Source organism: Podarcis muralis, chromosome 3, assembly GCF_964188315.1.
Source record: "Podarcis muralis chromosome 3, rPodMur119.hap1.1, whole genome shotgun sequence".
Taxonomy (NCBI): domain Eukaryota; kingdom Metazoa; phylum Chordata; class Lepidosauria; order Squamata; family Lacertidae; genus Podarcis; species Podarcis muralis.
In genome coordinates, this window is record NC_135657.1 from 59,385,102 (window position 1) to 59,398,070 (window position 12,969).

General features: G+C 40.7%; 1 protein-coding gene across 3 annotated transcripts in view; it reads right to left on the bottom strand.

Moving 5' to 3' along the window:
• Positions 1-12,969, bottom strand: part of ADGRG6 (adhesion G protein-coupled receptor G6) — a 101,384-nt gene that overhangs the window by 60,728 nt on the left and 27,687 nt on the right. For all 3 annotated transcript variants that reach the window (XM_028723567.2, XM_028723568.2, XM_077925938.1), the window contains exon 3: positions 474-803. In XM_028723567.2, the coding sequence (XP_028579400.1) occupies positions 474-803 (330 nt within the window). The remainder of the gene's footprint in view (positions 1-473; positions 804-12,969) is intronic.

Genomic DNA, 12,969 nt, shown 5'->3' on the forward strand with positions numbered 1-12,969 from the left:
TAGCCAATACTGACCTAGATGTAGCAAGGTGTAACTTGCATAATGAAGCATCGTGGGAATGTCCAGAGTTCATTATGCCTTCCTATGGGGTTTAAGGAAAACATTTCAGTTTTTACTGTTTTGCATTAGGTCAAGACTGGGAGGGGGGGCTTCTTAAAAAGACAAATACATTAGTTTCCCACAGCTACTTTTAACATAAAAACAGGACAATCTTTTTAGTAGAGAATGCTTGCAAAATCACTAACACTGCAACCCTATGCACACTTATATGGCAGTAAACTCCGCAGGAGGAGGGGGTTAGGATAAGGTGCAGGCAGCTCTCTGCTCCACAACGTGTCAAAATTGTACTTCTAGGTTTCAGCACAGATGTGCATCTTCAAGTCCAAACCTCAAAGGCACACTTCCAACATAAATTCTGAGGGTTTACAGGCAGAGACAAGAAAGAAATTTTAAAATGTCTTACATACACCTACCTCGGGTATAGCTGGCATTGAAACCTTTTTTTTGGATACTGAAGTCACTTGTAAAAGTTACAATCATTTCATTTCCAGTTGAGTTAAATGATAAACCTTTGGCAGTGACACCGCAAACTTTTTTGTCTCCTATTGTTAAAAAGTCATAAATGCAGTTGGGAGCTTCTTCAATCTCAAAATCAACAAATGTTATCTGAATGATGAATCCAGAAGGAGCCCTGATGGTCCACTTGCATGCTTGACTGTTAGGGTAGACACTAGGGAAGCAGGGGGAGGTAAAAATTCCTGTAGGGCTGGACAGCACCATACGACACTCAGAACACCCGAGAGCTATGGAGGAAACAAAAGAGAAAGATGTAAGATGTAAGATACAACTTAAGGACAGGAGAATTTAAGGTGCGTACCTTTGAATGACTACTAGGCAGCATGTTCCACTACATTTTGCTAACATAAATTGGTCCGCTTTACATAAAAACCTTCATACATAGAAGCTGCTTCTTGGATGTATGCAGTTCCACACACTACTAGGCTGCACATGAATGGCACAAACCAGAGTAGACAATTTTAAAGTAAGGGGATTTGAATCATCAATAGAAAACTTGATTTAAATCATTTTCAATAAAATATTTTTTTTTTGTACCTCAATCATTTTAAGAAAAAGCATGCTTGTCAACTGGTTTATTTCCATTTTTATAACCAGTTCCCATTTCTTTTCTTATACCCTGTTTTTGTATTTCAAAAGCCCCATCAAAGTGCCAACAACAAAAAAAGAGAGCATCATGTTAAAGGAAAGCTTGTTTAAGATTTCAAAATTTTGGCAATAACAAAATCAATATATATTAAAAATGCAGGTAACAGCCACCATGTAATATATTCAGCCTCACAATAATCTCAAAACAACTCATCCTGGCTTGTTGAAACAAATGCATTAGCGAAGTAAACCAAACTAAGTGCCCTGAGGAGGGCTTTGCACAGTCTTGGTGTCACGGTGGAGAAGGGCCTGTCCGCCATATGCACATATCCAACAGCAGAATGAACAGAGCAGGGAATCTGACGTGTGATGTGTTTATGAAACATATATTCCGTCCTTCCTCCAAAGAAGCCCAGGGCAGAATGTTGATCTTAACATTCTTCTCTGGTTTGAGAAGAAGGTTGCTGTTGAGGTATTCTAGTTCTAGGCTATTTAGAGCTTTAAAGGGAGGTGGGGCAGGGAAACACAGCACTTTGAACTGAGATTTCAAAGATTGGCAAGATAATGTATGTGTTTATATGCTCTAACCTGCAGGTGCAAGCTAATAACCTGGCAACTGAATTTCAAACCAATTGTAGTTTGCAAATGGTTTTCTAAGTCAGCTCCACACAGTGTGTTATAGCACTGTAACATGGAGTGCATCATAGTACTGTAACTAAATAGAGCCATCGTAATCCAAAGCCTTTAGTCATGCAAGCCACATATCTTTTGGCCTACATAATTATTTCTGTTTAGAGACAAGAGAGTAATTGTGAAATTAATCAATTCTGTTTGGGTCTCTAGACCAGTGTTTCCCAACCTTGTGCCTCCAGCTGTTTTTGAACTACAACTCCCATCATCCCTGACTAGCAAGACCAGTGGCAAGGGATGATGGGAATTGTAGGCCAAAAACAGCTGGAGGCACAAGGTTGGGAAACACTGCTCTAGACACATGCAAGTTCCTCAAGCAGACAATGGAACTAGTTTCATAAGCCCAAGAGACTTCTGTTTTTTTTTTCTTCTCTAAGAGAAGACCCTCACCAAATGCCCCATGGCAAGCTGGTTTTGAAAGCAAGGGGCATTCCAAAAGTGGTTTGACTTGTGGCATGTTGATTAACTGCTCAAAGACAAAATGAAAAAAATGACAGTGCTCTAAAGGAGTCCCTTCTGTGAACTGAAGCAACCCTTGAGATCTTAAGTGCTTAAACCTCTCCAGAGTTAAAGCTGACATTAACAAGACAGAAAACAAAGGGGCTCATTCACTAAAACTTTGGTGCAGCTCAGCAGCTGAGCCATATCTCCTTGTTGGAAGAACGTCCAGCAAGTTGGATGCAGATAGTTAAATTACGGCATTAGAAGTAGTGGTGGCTTTGGGTGGCTTTAAAATGGATTTAGACAAATTCATGGAGAAAAAGGCTTTTTGACGGCTGCTAACAAAGATGACCATGTTGTACCTCCACTATCAGAAGCAGTATGCCTCTGAATACCATTTCCTGGAGATCACAAGTGCACTTGTGCTCAGGCCCTGCTTCCCACAGGCATCTGGCTGGTCACTGTGAACATTCTGGACTAAATGGGCCTTGGCCTGATCTAGCACGTTGTCCCTTATGTTCTTAATGTCTTATGGCTCCCTTTGCAATAGTATTGGAAAACTCCACGTGTCTAATTTTACATTCTGCATAGCATGTAGCAAAGAAAACATGATTCGCCTCTATGTGGTATTTCCAAGGAAATGCATTTAAAGTAGAGTGCCAAGCAACTAAACAACATAGTATTTCACCAATAGATAAAGTTGAGTGAAAGTGTTTAATTTTGTGGAAATGTTTAACTCTCTCTCTCTCTCCACACACACACACACACACACACACACTCCAGAGGGATAGAATATGCTGCAGTTCAATGTTAAATAGTTACAACATACACACACACCCATGTACCAATCTCATGGAATAAGTGTTTAGCTCAAATTTTTTGACAAGGAACTTTCTATTTTTTACATACTAACTTTTTGGCATAGTCTCCACCTTAAGTAGCAAACATTCTGTTTTCAGACATTTGACCACAGTGAAGAATAAATATGTAAACGTGTGTAAACAACACAGCAGAGAAATAGATTGTAATCTTATTTGATTGAGCAAGCTTGGAGCTGTGCATACTGAAGAAACAAGTGAAATTTTGCAAGGGTTTCTGAGATGGAAACACATTCTGAACAAATTCATTACATTCATGGTCAAAAAACCATATGAGAACAGACTTCAGAGTGTGACTTTCAACTCCCACACCCCTTTTTTCCATCACTACTGGTTAGTATTAAGCCAGATTTTCCAGAGATGGAAAACCTTAAAAGTTAGGCCCTAATTACACACACACACACACACACACACACACACACACAGAGCATTCTACTGATTTTGGTGGAATTGTGCATGAATGTATTGTTCTAAGTATACATCTCTACTAAACTGAATGCTTGCAGAAGGGTAACACGTCGTCCTGCTTCTGCAAGATTTTACATTTGCCTTAAAGTTGGTTTAACAAGCAAATTACAACACTATGATTTCTCACTTTCTTAAGATCCTTTTCCAAAGTCAACAGGGAAAATGTTGGGGGGGGGATCTGCTTCTGCTTTGGGATCACAAACAGTGGACCCTGAAGAGAGGCAGGAGAGGAGCAGCAGCTGGGACAAGTGCAGAGCAGGTAAAAATTGCTCTGCTTTTGCTGCTGTCCTCCTTAAAAGGAGTGAATATAGAGTTCAGGAAGTTAGAAATCCTACAAAGGGCAGACTCCTCCAGTACTCAGGACGTACTATCATCCCTCTGACCAAAAATGCCCAATCAATCTTGAGTTGGAGGAAGAAATCAAAGAGTCACCTTAAGGAGGAAGTGCTATAATAACGAGTGGTTTCAATTACCATCATACAGACTAGGTGCATGTGTACACCACGCCCTAAATAATGGTTCATTTGAACAGCTGCTCATGGAACCAACCAGAATGGCACCCCAGACCTGGTGCACGATGTTAAGTGTTGTTGAACTGATTAAGAACAGCGAACATTGAGCTACAAAATGCAACATATGTCTTATGGACAATTCCCGAGAAAGTTTGACAGTGTCACATTTGACTTCAATAGAAGAAACTTCCAAAAATGAGAGGCTGGTTAAAAAAAAAAGTTGAAAGGAAAACGAAGAGGGTAAATTCTTTCCATAATCCTGGAAATTGTTCAAAACCACAATAATAGGAGCTCAGCTACAATGTAGGCTGCAATGCCCCCTGCAATGCAGGAATCTCAAAACACCAATTTGAAACCATACAGGACCCTGTGTATCTTTGCAAATGTGCTAGCAGTTTTATTAATGCAAGCACAAAATATGAATCATGAAAAAATAATCTAAATTACACACCACTAAAAACATAAAGAACAAAAAAAAATGTAAATGCATTAGAAGCAGGAAACCAACTAGGGAGGTGGTTATACCTTTGGACAACAAATGACTCAAAAGTGTGCTGAAGATGGAAAAGCGATTGCAGAGAAATTGAAGGAATTGTTTGCACCTGTCTTTCCAGCATAAGGATTCAGTATGAGAAACTAAGGCAAATTCTGGTGCCAAGAGACATTAGGTTGAGCTATTAAAAGTAAATTTCATGTCACTTTAACTTTTTAGATTTAGGTGGTGATATATGCTCTGCAGTGTAAATGCTGAAACCACAGGTCAGATGCATTTCTAAATTTAGGACTCCCAACAAGTGGATGAATAAGGGCAGCGGAAGACACACCTGCAGACAAACAAGAGAAGGAGCCAAACCACTATGATGTATGTGGCCTGGACTGACTACAGGACAAACACAACACTTCTTTTTCTATATAAGACACAAATAGAGATCACGAAAAGAAGTTACAGTGTGTCAGGCACACAGTCCAGGGCAAACCTCATCACTGCCTCATTTTTAGAACTGTGGGTGGGAGAGAAAATGCAAGACTGCAATGTGCTAATCTCCTCCTGATTTCAGAAAATGCAATGGCCATTTGGCCCAATTAAAAAAAGATGTATCCCAATTTTATTCTAGGGCAGTAATCCTATGTGTGCCAGTCAGTAATTATGGTGCAATGCCTTGTCTCCCCAGAATAATAATAATAATAAATTTTATTTATACCCCACCCTCCCCAGCCAAGACCGGGCTCAGGGCGGCTAACAACCAATATAAAACAAATTGACTGAAATACAACTTAAAAACAAGATTAAGATACAGCATTAAAACATTAAAATGCAGCCTCATTTCAATGGAAATGACAAAGGCAACCTCACCAAAGTTCACCTTTTATTAGGCAGGTGAATAGCCATTTGAGCACAGGCGAGTGCTTAGCCTTCCAAAACTTAACGGTAAAAAAAATCTGAAGGCACATGAATAAGATGAGTTGGGCAGGGGGAAGCTCTTGAAAAAACAAAACAAAACTCTTCCTAACACTTTTTGGGGGAAGGTAGTTTAAATTAGGCTAAATGGGGAGATGTAAATAGCCACTGAGAATATTACTTTTTTTTAAAAAAAAAAAGATTTGTGAAGCAGTAAGCAGTGTGTTTATGTTGCTACTTCTTTTACATATTTACATAAGAACAAAGTGTGAAGAGGTTAGGAGATTAGTGGAAACCTTTGCTGTTCAGGAAACTAAACAGATGAGTTTGTTTTTAAGTGTGCCTACAACCACCAAGTACATTCACATTTTATTATTCAGAAAACTGCAAAGAAGTCACAAACTACATGACAGAAAATATTCAGTTGACACCCATGGTATTCACAAAACAATCGTAACATATAACCCATTTTGTCAGGGACACAAATATCACTTCAGTACAAGGGAAATAAGACTGAGCTTCCTGCATTGCAAGGGGTTGAACTAAATGGCCCTCGTGGTTCCTTCCAACTCTACAATTCTATTATTCTAAGATATCCCCTCAACGGAAGTGGGATCTCAGGGAGCATGCACAACATCTGAGACATGGACAATAAATAGGTAAAAACAGTCCTTATTTTGGTAAGAATACATAGGTTGGTTACTTCCACAAAACAGCCCCCAAAGGCACTGCTTTTCTGAAAACAGCTGGAAGATGGAGATTCCACAGAGCACTTAAAGATGATAACTATGTTATCAAGGCACATGGTAGTTTCTCTTTTCTCCAACCCCTCCTCAAATTCTGCACAATTTTTTTCTTAAAACAGGGCAACCTTTCCTTTAATTGTGCCATGCTTAAATAATCCAGTGGCAAAGTAAGAATGAAATCATTCCATGCCATTAAAACCGTATTTCCCATAAACCTACCAATACATAAATGAATAAGCACAAATTACAAACAAGATTCCACTGATACCATGAGCGGTAAGAAAATAATTTTCTACCTCTCTGTACTATTCCAACTCCAAACGCTGCCACTTTTCTATTTATTTATCTTGGGCAAATTTCAATTTGTCCTACCAGCGCTGTTGTGCTAGTTGAGGCACCCACTAACTAACGAGAAGGGGAGGCAATTTTTGCTGAATTTCCTTGCCCACCTTGTAGCCCCTTCTCCCCTTCCGTTAGCAGATGCCTCACACTGAATCAAAAGGCCTTCCGCTTGTACTGGACACACAGCCCCCTAGATGCACTTTTATAAGCTTTTAAATCTTAGTTTAAGCTTCATTTGCATTATGAGTTGCTACCCTTCACCTTATCTGCAAAATAATACTCCCATAACCAGGGAGCATATGAAGCCTTCCTATCTTAGACCAGAAATAGTGCACAAGCCTACCAAAATCTTTTATAATTCGATGAAAGACAGGATTGTGCTCTCATACAAATTACGCAACCACTGGGTTTTGGCCACTAATGCCAGATAACAAAGAAAGCATTATATCTCCAGCCCTATCAGCTTGCTTTACGTCTTCATTTGTTGATACTCTGTCTCTTAGAGAGAATTCGTCCTATGGTTGAACTGTTTGGTGCACATAAAAGTGAGTGAATCAGTCAAAAGACCTCCTGAGAGATTGATAGTTACGTTCTCTTATGTTTAGCATCATTGTAGATGCCACAATGAATCTTAATTTTGATTTGTATAGTGCTAACCCAAAATAAATGCTTTGCTGACAAAAAAAAATTCTACTATTGTTAGCAATGCAATTATGACTGGGAGAAGAAACCAAATTACAGTGTTAAAAGAATTGTCGGCTAAAATCTCCAGGCTCGGTTTTCAGTGAAAAACAGAGCTTAATTGTCCCAATACCATGTCATTTTTAAAGACTTAGAAGTGAGAAATGAATACATAGATTAAATTTTACATGAAAGTAACTTGAGGCAAAAATGGGACACAGTTCAACAATTCCTCCCCCCCCCCCCAATAATACTAGGAAGAAACTGTGCTTAGCAGACCAAAACTTGACACAGTGTCATAAAGCCACACTTCCAGGCTCTCCAGCAGAAGGTGTGGCTCTCAAAGTGGATATGCACACAGTTATACGTGCCATTTACAAAGAATACAGTGGTACCTCGGGTTAAGTACTTAATTCGTTCCGGAGGTCCGTACTTAACCTAAAACTGTTCTTAACCTGAAGCACCACTTTCACTAATGGGGCCTTCTGTTGCTGCCGCACTGCCGGAGCAAGATTTCTGTTCTCATCCTGAAGCAAAGTTCTTAACCTGAAGCACTATTTCTGGGTTAGCGGAGTCTGTAACCTGAAGCGTATGTAACCCAAGGTACCACTGTACTAATGCTGTGTGTACACATTATAACTTTAAAGCACATTAGAAGCATATTATTTTACTCAGAAAGAATTCTGGGCACTGCTGGGAACTGTAACTCTGTGAGGGGTGAACTACAGCTCCCATAATTATTTGTGGGAAAGAATGTGCTCTAAAGATACAGTGTGTACACAGCTATAGTTTTTAATCAGATCTATTTGGGAAGTTTTGTTTTCAGAGTTACTCATAACAATTTTCAAGATAATTAACACACAAATCAAATCAAATCAAATCATTTTGTCCATTTTGCCAAGTTTAATTCAAACTAGATATCACCAGTCAGCACAGCCATCTGCTTCCAGTTGTCCACCCACAGAATATAAAAAAGGACAGAGGGCTTGGCTCCCAGGCAGGCTGGACCCACTGAACCCCTCATTTTTCAAATTAAGCCCAGGTTCTTTGATCCATAGAAGAAAGAAATGTTGTTACTTGCAATAGGGCAACAGACTTTTTTTGCCTTATTAGAAAAAACTAAACACAAAAATGTCTTACCTTAAAAACAAGTGACTTGAAATTTATATACACCCTAGGTGGCCAAGGTTGGTCATACCCACTGAATTCAATGAGCTTAAATAACTACTATGAGTATGACTTGGGTGGCTATAATTCAGCAAGTATAATAAGAACTGAAATGGTAGCAAGAGTCAAACTGTGGTGGAAATTATTGATATGACCATTAGAAGTTTTGTTTCTTACCTGTCTTGGCCCTTTCCCTCTCTTCACTACTTTTTCACACCTTCTTCATTTCACATGCCATGTTTTGTTATTGCAGCCCAGCTGGAATTTATGCAGGGTTTCAGCCTGCTCTTAATGCATTATGGAGTTGCATAATTCACAGAAGAGCCTATACTTGGTGTCAATACTATTTCTAAACCTGAGAACAAATCATCAGAGTATATCTATATATATTTCTAGTGATTCAGACCATTTTTCTGCCAATAAATAATCACTGTGAGGAAAGTGGGTAGGCCTTTGGTTCATTTGGAATCCTGTCTCTAACCAGGAAGAACCACAGAGCTCAGCACTGGCTTTCACCTTTGTGCTCTCCAGCCAAGGCTGCTCGCTGCCTCCCTTGCCTTACTTGTAAGTAGACTTCTGCACAGGAGCAGATCCTTATTCACACGCAGACTATTATTCATGAGGAGATCTCTGGCTGACGGGAAGAGCCAGCTGCTCCCTGCTTTCACAGCAGGGCTGCTGTTTCCCCCAGTGGCTCCACAGAGTCCTCTACCTCTTTTACCTGCCCTTGCACCCTTGTAATGCACACTGCTTCTACCACTGGGATATTGGGAAAGATGTGAGGGAGCCACCAGTTCAGCATCCGCCAAAGACATCCCTACAAAGTTTCTTGAAAAATACATATACCCTATGTAGGGTACCGTGGTACCTCGGGTTACAGACGCTTCAGGTTACAGACTCAGCTAACCTGGAAATAGTACCTCGGGTTAAGAACGTTGCTTCAGGATGAGAACAGAAATCGCGTGGCGGCCATGCGGCGGCAGCAGGAGGCCCCACTAGCTAAAGTGGTACCTCAGGTTAAGAACAGTTTCAGGTTAAGAACAGACCTCTGGAATGAATTAAGTTCTTAACCCGAGGTACCACTGTATATTTGCAAAGGATTGCAAATGCTTGCCATGATTATAGAAGATCTATACTTGTTCAAAATCCTAACAATTAACCAGTTATACCTTTAGTAAGTTCAGGAAACAGATATAAAAGGAGAAAATATTTTCAGAGCCAGGGTTGGGGCCCTGCCCTGCCTGTTTCCCCTTGGTACTTTGGTTTCATGCCAGTGAAAATTCAAGTAGAAGCTAAACACATTGACTGGCTCAATACACAATTTGTGAAGAGGTCACACTGAAAGCAAAGTTGTGGATTTCCCCCAGAGGAAGGGGTAGTGTGAAAATCCTGTGCTACGCCCAATGTAACTTTAGAATATTTTCATTGGCAATTTTGCAAGAAGCTTATACAAGTAACAAGACTGACTTGCTAGCACTGACTTTAGTTTCATTTTTATAAAATAACTAAAAGTCAGTAGACTGAAATACATTATAAAAAGCTGCAACCTAGCAGTGTTTTGCTGAATAGGGGCCAGTGAACATTATGGTAAGTTCTGGCTCATAGCTCCTCTTTATCCACAAATTCAGTCCACTGCAAAGTAGCGCAGTTACTTCTTCCAAAGTATGCACGTACGTACATACGTACTTACTAAATAAACAAACAAACAAATAAATATTCTGTTCTTCACACCCAACTCCTCTGGCAAAATACATAGATCAGTCTTCTTGTTGTTTAGTCGTGTCCGACTCTTCGTGACCCCATGGACCAGAGCACGCCAGGCACTCCTGTCTTCCATTGCCTCCTGCAGTTTGATCAGACTCATGTTTGTGGCTTCGAGAACACTGTCCAACCATCTCGTCCTCTGTCGTCCCCTTCTCCTTGTGCCCTCAATCTTTCCCAACATCAGGGTCTTCTCTTCTCATGAGGTGGCCAAAGTATTGGAGCCTCAGCTTCATCTGTCCTTCCAGTGACCACTCAGGTCTGATTTCCTTAAGAATGGATGCGTTTGATCTTCTTGCAGTCCATAGGACTCTCAAGAGTCTCCTCCAGCACCATAATTCAAAAGCATCAATTCTTCGGTGATCAGCCTTCTTTATGGTCCAGCTCTCACTTCCATACATCACTACTGGGAAAACCATGGCTTTAACTATACGGACCTTTGTTGGCAAGGTGATGTCTCTGCTTTTTAAGATGCTGTCTAGGTTTGCCATCGCCTTTCTCCCAAGGAGCAGGCGTCTTTTAATTTCGTGACTGCTGTCACCATCTGCAGTGATCATGGAGCCCAAGAAAGTAAAATCTCTCACTGCCTCCATTTCTTCCCCTTCTACTTGCCAGGAGGTGATGGGCCCAGTGGCCATGACCTTAGTTTTTTTGATGTTGAGCTTCAGACCATATTTTGCGCTCTCCTCTTTCACCCTCATTAAAAGGTTCTTTAATTCCGCCTCACTTTCTGCCATCAAGGTTGTGTCATCTGCGTATCTGAGGTTGTTGATATTTCTTCCGGCAATCCTAATTCTGGCTTGGGATTCATCCAGCCCAGCCTTTCTCATGATGAATTCTGCATATAAGTTAAATAAGCAGGGAGACAATATACAGCCTTGTCGTTCTCCTTTCCCAATTTTGAACCAATCAGTTGTTCCATATCCAGTTCTAACTGTAGCTTCTTGTCCCACATAGAGATTATTCAGGAGACAGATGAGGTGATCAGGCACTCCCATTTCTTTAAGAACTTGCCATAGTTTGCTGTGGTCGACACAGTCAAAGGCTTTTGCATAGTCAATGAAGCAGAAGTAGATGTCTTTCTGGAACTCTCTAGCTTTCTCCATAATCCAGCGCATGTTTGCAATTTGGTCTCTGGTTCCTCTGCCCCTTCGAAATCCAGCTTGCACTTCTGGGAGTTCTCAGTCCACATACTGCTTAAGCCTGCCTTGTAGAATTTTAAGCATAACCTTGCTATCGTGTGAAATGAGTGCAATTGTGCGGTAGTTAGAGCATTCTTTGACACTGCCCTTCTTGGGGATTGGGATGTAGACTGATCTTCTCCAATCCTCTGGCCACTGCTGAGTTTTCCAAATTTGCTGGCATATTGAGTGTAGCACCTTAACAGCATCATCTTTTAAAATTTTAAATAGATCAGTCTTAGATTACCTGTTGAATAGTGTGGTCTCTTGTGGATAGCTCAATGAGTATGTTGAGATGGTCTTGCAGCATAATTTAACTGTAAGACCAGCAGCACACAAGAAAAGCGACTACAGCAATTTGTTGGCATTCCTCTGTTTCAAAGGACAGGGATGAAGTCAAACACTTGGAGAATCACAGCACCTGCTTTGGCTGCAGACTGGTAACTCGCAACTGCTGCCTCCAACATAGTTTTTGCAGCGTTAGGAGTACCCCAAGGTGCAAGCCTGGGTATTGTGTATGGAGGTCCTGGGCTGCAATAAATTTGACACCAGCTTTGCTGCAGGAGTTGCCAGAAGGTGGCATACAAGACGCCATTCAACCAACCGTCTTAGAGGTTTTTACTCTAGATTTGTGTAAGGTTTACTCCTTAGCCTTTTCTTCTCCCAAAGGTGTCCCATCAGGCAACGGGTATGGGTTTTTCCTCGGGGTTTACTCCCGAAGCCTCTCTCATGAATGAGTATAGCCACAAGGCAGAAGAGATTAAGGATAAGAATTTTCCTTCTTCTATGTAGGTAACCTTCCCAGGTTAACAAGCCCCATCTGCCCCACCAATCATGATAAAACATATGTCAGCTCTACAGCACCATGAGGTGTATGAAGATATCCAATAAACCCATTCTACATATGTGCCTATAGATGCAGAATCCACTACACTTTTCCCTACAGGAGTAAAGAGAGAGATATTATTAAAGGAAAGGCATCAGTCATGATGAGTTGTCATAGAACCTCGATTATCAAATTCAGAACCCACACAGGTACAGTGGTACCTCGGGTTAAGAACTTAATTCGTTCTGGAGGTCCCTTCTTAATATGAAACTGTTCTTAACCCGAGGTACCACTTTAGCTAATGGGGCCTCTTGCTGCCGCCGCGCGATTTCTGTTCTCATCCTGAAGCAAAGTTCTTAACCCAAGGTACTATTTCTGGGTTAGCAGAGTCTGTAACCCTGAAGCAACTGTAACCCGAGGTACCACTGTATTCACATATTAATAGATTAATTTACAAGGACATGCAACTGTCTCATAGAATTCATAACCAGACTGAGTCTAAGGAATGAGAGGGAAGGGAGGAATCTGAAGGCCAGAATACTGCACTGTGTTTTGACTTCCTTTAAAAAAAGTTTATTTTGGATATCTATGCATTTTAGGAACATAAGAACATAGGAAACTGCCTTATATTGAGTCAGACCATTGGTCCATCAAGTTCAATATTGTCTACACTGAGCAGCAGTGGGTCTCCAGGGTTTCAGGCAGGTGTTTCT